Genomic DNA, 4,143 nt, shown 5'->3' on the forward strand with positions numbered 1-4,143 from the left:
TTAGAACCAAAACAGATGTTTTTAGCAGGTCGCAGCTCTATTCTGGAAAAGGGGGCGGGGAGCAGCAGCTCATTTGCATTTAAAGACACAGGTCCGAAAAACAGCATGTTTCTGCTTCCACTCAAAATAGGCATTTTCAAAATTATATAATAAATGATCTGTGGAGTATTTTGAGCTGAAACTTCACAGACACATTCTGGGGACCCCAGAGACTTATATTACATATTGTAAAAAGGGGCATAATATGTTTACTTTTAAAATATGTGAAAAGTGGTAAATTTATATTTTTTGGGATTTATCTGTGAATTTGTGAAATTCCTATTGTTTATTTACCTAATTATTTTATTTTACATTGTGAAAACCCTGAAACTTGATTATTTTACATTCATTTAAGTAAATTGTTAATTTCATTATACTTGAGTGTGTTATGTGTATTAATTCGAGTTAAACAAAAGGGGTTTTATATATTTAGACTACTTATTAGTAAAACCATTATTTTAGCAACAAGAGAAACACTACACTCCCATTTTTTTTATTGAGTATGTGAAAGCAATTTAATCTTAGGGGACCCAAGGAAAGATCTTACAAACAAAGTTACACAAAAATAAGTTACAGTGAGTAAATTATCACAATTAACTCACCACTACCAAGTTTATTAATACGAACCCAGGGCGCTCTCTTATCTACCTAGAAAGGAAAGGGTAAAAAGCGCTACATATGATGTATGAAGTGCATTTTATGTCATTAAATGCTAAAGCATCTACTAATTGAAACACTGAACACAAGCTCTGTCTTATTAGGCCGTATGCCTTAAATGAATGAGTAAGGAAAATAAAACATGGTGTCCTTGCTCATTCTCGCAAGAGTACATTTTTGAAAGGGTACAGGTCTGTCTGTGAGGTGATTCTCCTATACGTGCTGAGATGTCATGCAGAACCAGGATCAAAAGTAAGCACAATTATGATTTGTTCCAGTTGATCTGAATTCACACTTGAGTTTGCTTTTGAGTTTAACGTTGAGAACGTGAGCCGATAATCCAATACACAATGTTTTGAAAAGATCCAACAACACGTCCAGCAGCTGCTCCAATAAAATCTCTATAGTGCCGACAGCCATGAACTTGTTCCAATAATGATTGTAGTTCAAGGTAACCGTCAAGGCTGTCTCCTATTTCTAGTAAACATTTCTGCAATGCCTCTTCTTTTGTTAGTTCCCTTGTTCCAAGTAGAATGCTCTCCTGATGTTTTTCTTCCATGTTTTTCTTCCTGTTTTCCTTCTCCTCTTCATATAGTTTCTTCTGTTCCTCTAGTTTTCTCTGCAGCTCTTTTTGTAGCTTTTCATCTTTTTCTTCCTTTATCTCTTTTTCTTTATTTATTAATTTGTCTTCAATTTTTCTCAGTTCATTCTGCATCTCTTGTCTTTCTCTCTCATTTTTTTTCTTCATTTCTTCTATTTCTGCTTCATATTTGGCTGTCAGCTCTTCTTCTCTTCTCATGGTCTCTTCTTCTTTCTCTTTTATGATTCTCTCCTGTCTCTCTCTGATGTTCGTTACCATCTGCTGTAACATCTCATTGGTGTAGAAACTATAGTCACAAGAGGGTTGTACTTGTTCATCGTGAAAAGCTTCAGTGTTTTCTCTGTTGTACTCTTGTAAAGCATTATCTACTTCTCTCTCAAGTTTTATGAGATATTCACGCTCTGCTTGTTCCCTTGTTTCACGCTGATTTTTCTCCCTGAGTTTTTGTTTTTCTTTCTTATGTTTTTCTTCCAGGTATTTTATGAAGTTTAGTTGTTGTTCTCCCAAAGCCTTTTCTTCTATTTTATTTTCTTCTTCATGTAGTTTCTGTTTCTCCTCCAGTTTTCTCTGTAGCTCTTTTCGTAGATTTTCATCTGTTTCTTTCTTGATCTCTTCTTCTCTCTTTTTGAATTCTTCCTCACTTTTTCTCAGTTCATTCTGCATCTCTTGTTTTTCTCTCTCCTTTTCTTTTTTCATTAGTTCTTTTTCATCTTCATATTTGGCTTTCAGCTCTTCTTCTCTTCTCTTGATCTCCTCTTCTTTCTCTTTCATGATTCTCTCTTGTTCCTCTCTGATGTTCTTCTCCACCTGCTGGAATGTCTCATTGGTGTAGAAACTCCCTCCATTTACTGCTACCATACAGTCAATCTTATCCAGCAGCTCAGAAACCTGCGTCTGATCTTTAGTGTCTTTGTTATTGAACACATGGTATCTCTTTCCACACTGATGGATGAGGTACTGTAAGTTTTCGTCATCTTCAATAAATTCTTGAATTCTTTTTCCTCTAAGATCATCTCCTCTGGTGAAGAGCACCATGGTATACATTCTGGATTTGTCTCCAAACATGTCCTGGATCATCTTCACTGCATCTATCTCCTCTTGAGTGAATCGTCCCAGTTGAATCACCAGCAGAAACACATGTGGTCCAGGTGCTGCCATTGAAACACACTTCACAATCTCCTTCCTGGTCTCAACATTATCAACTCCAGTATCAAACAGGCCTGGAGTGTGGATCACAGTTATCCGTCTTCTGTTGAACTCAGTCATTTCTTTCTGACACTCTCTGGTCTCTGAGCATGGAGCAACTTTTGATTTAAAAGCTTCTCTTCTCAGTATTGTGTTTCCCGTTGCACTTTTCCCAACACCCGTCTTTCCCAGCAGCACAATCCTCACTTCATTACCACCATCATCACCATCACTGTTTGTTATACCTGCTAATAGCAAAAGCAAACACAGTTATTACAATGATATTCATCAAAAAGTATTTCACTCCAAAACATCTTCTCATCTGGTATTAAAAGGTGTTTTTTGTGTTTAAATTGTCATTAAGCCGCATTATGGAATTGAAGGAAATCAGAAATATGCCTCATTGTTGAAAACTTTATAATAATTACAAGAACAAACAGCTGCTTCTTTGTAATCTCCCACTTACTGATTTATGTAAGGAATTATGCCATAATAGACATGTTTTAAAATGAAAGGATTAGTTCACTTTCAAATTAAAATTTCCTGATAATTTACTCACCCCCATGTCATCCAAGATGTTTATGTCTTTCTACAGTCGAAAAGAAATTAAGGTTTTTGATGAAAACATTCCAGGATTATTCTCCTTATAGTGGACTTCAACGGCTACCAAACAGTCGAAGGTAAAAATTTCAGCTTCAGCGCAGCTTCAAAGGGCTCTACACCAGACGAGGAATAAGGGTCTTATCTAGCGAAACGATCAGGTCATTTTCTACAAAAATAAATAAATAAATGTATATGCTATATAATGCACGTCCATGACTTCACGTAATAGGTAATCACTTTGAAAAGGTCACGCTTGACGTAGGCGGAAGTACCAACTTAGTCAGTGTTTATAAATCTGGAGAAGGAGGACCGTTCAAAAGTTGTTGTATGTTCAATGACACACTGTCATTTTGACCTTCGACCGTTTGGTAGCCGTTGAAGTCCACTATAAGGAGAATAATCTTGGAATGTTTTCATCAAAAACCTTAATTTCTTTTCAACTGAAGAAAGAAAGACGTAAACATCTTGGATGACATGGGGGTGAGTAAATTATCAGGAAATTTTAATTTTGAAGTGGGAATTATTCAATTTCCCGGTCAAACTCCACATATTAGACAACTGAATCAGAGGATTAAACTGGAAATTCCTATTACTGATTTTCTTTTAGAGTCAATGCAGAGAGGACAGCTTCGGGCTGCGAAGAAGAAAGCAGAAATGGAGAAGAAGAGAAGCCATTACACCTCCCATCGATAAGGGGTAAGGGCTGTATTTATTCATGACAGCTACAGATGGGGAATAAAGTGTATATATAAGGCTTATTGGTTCATTAAAGGCGAAATAACACAACAATTTGAAAGTGAACTAATCCTTTACCACAAATGACATTGTGAAATTATTTATGAAATTATCACGACGTCTGAGGGAGGCCGAGGAGATGCGGGAAGACTGGCAGACCGAGGTGATGCGCGAAGACTGGCAGACCGCGGTGATGCGCAAAGACTGGCAGATCGAGGAGATGCGCGAAGACTGGCAGACCGAGGTGATGCGCGAAGACTGGCAGACCGCGGTGATGCGCAAAGACTGGCAGATCGAGGTGATGCATGAAGACTGGCAGATCG

General features: G+C 37.3%; 1 protein-coding gene across 1 annotated transcript in view; it reads right to left on the bottom strand.

The window, feature by feature from the left end:
• Nucleotides 1-1,009: 1,009 nt before the first annotated feature.
• LOC107750950 (reticulocyte-binding protein 2 homolog a-like) overlaps nt 1,010-4,143 on the bottom strand; it is a 4,886-nt gene continuing 1,752 nt past the window's right edge. Inside the window, exon 2 of the mRNA XM_016566531.1 lies at nt 1,010-2,730. Within this exon, the coding sequence (XP_016422017.1) occupies nt 1,010-2,730 (1,721 nt within the window). The remainder of the gene's footprint in view (nt 2,731-4,143) is intronic.

Source organism: Sinocyclocheilus rhinocerous, unplaced genomic scaffold (assembly GCF_001515625.1).
Source record: "Sinocyclocheilus rhinocerous isolate Xijiao unplaced genomic scaffold, SAMN03320098_v1.1 scaffold2920, whole genome shotgun sequence".
NCBI classification, from domain to species: Eukaryota; Metazoa; Chordata; class Actinopteri; order Cypriniformes; family Cyprinidae; genus Sinocyclocheilus; species Sinocyclocheilus rhinocerous.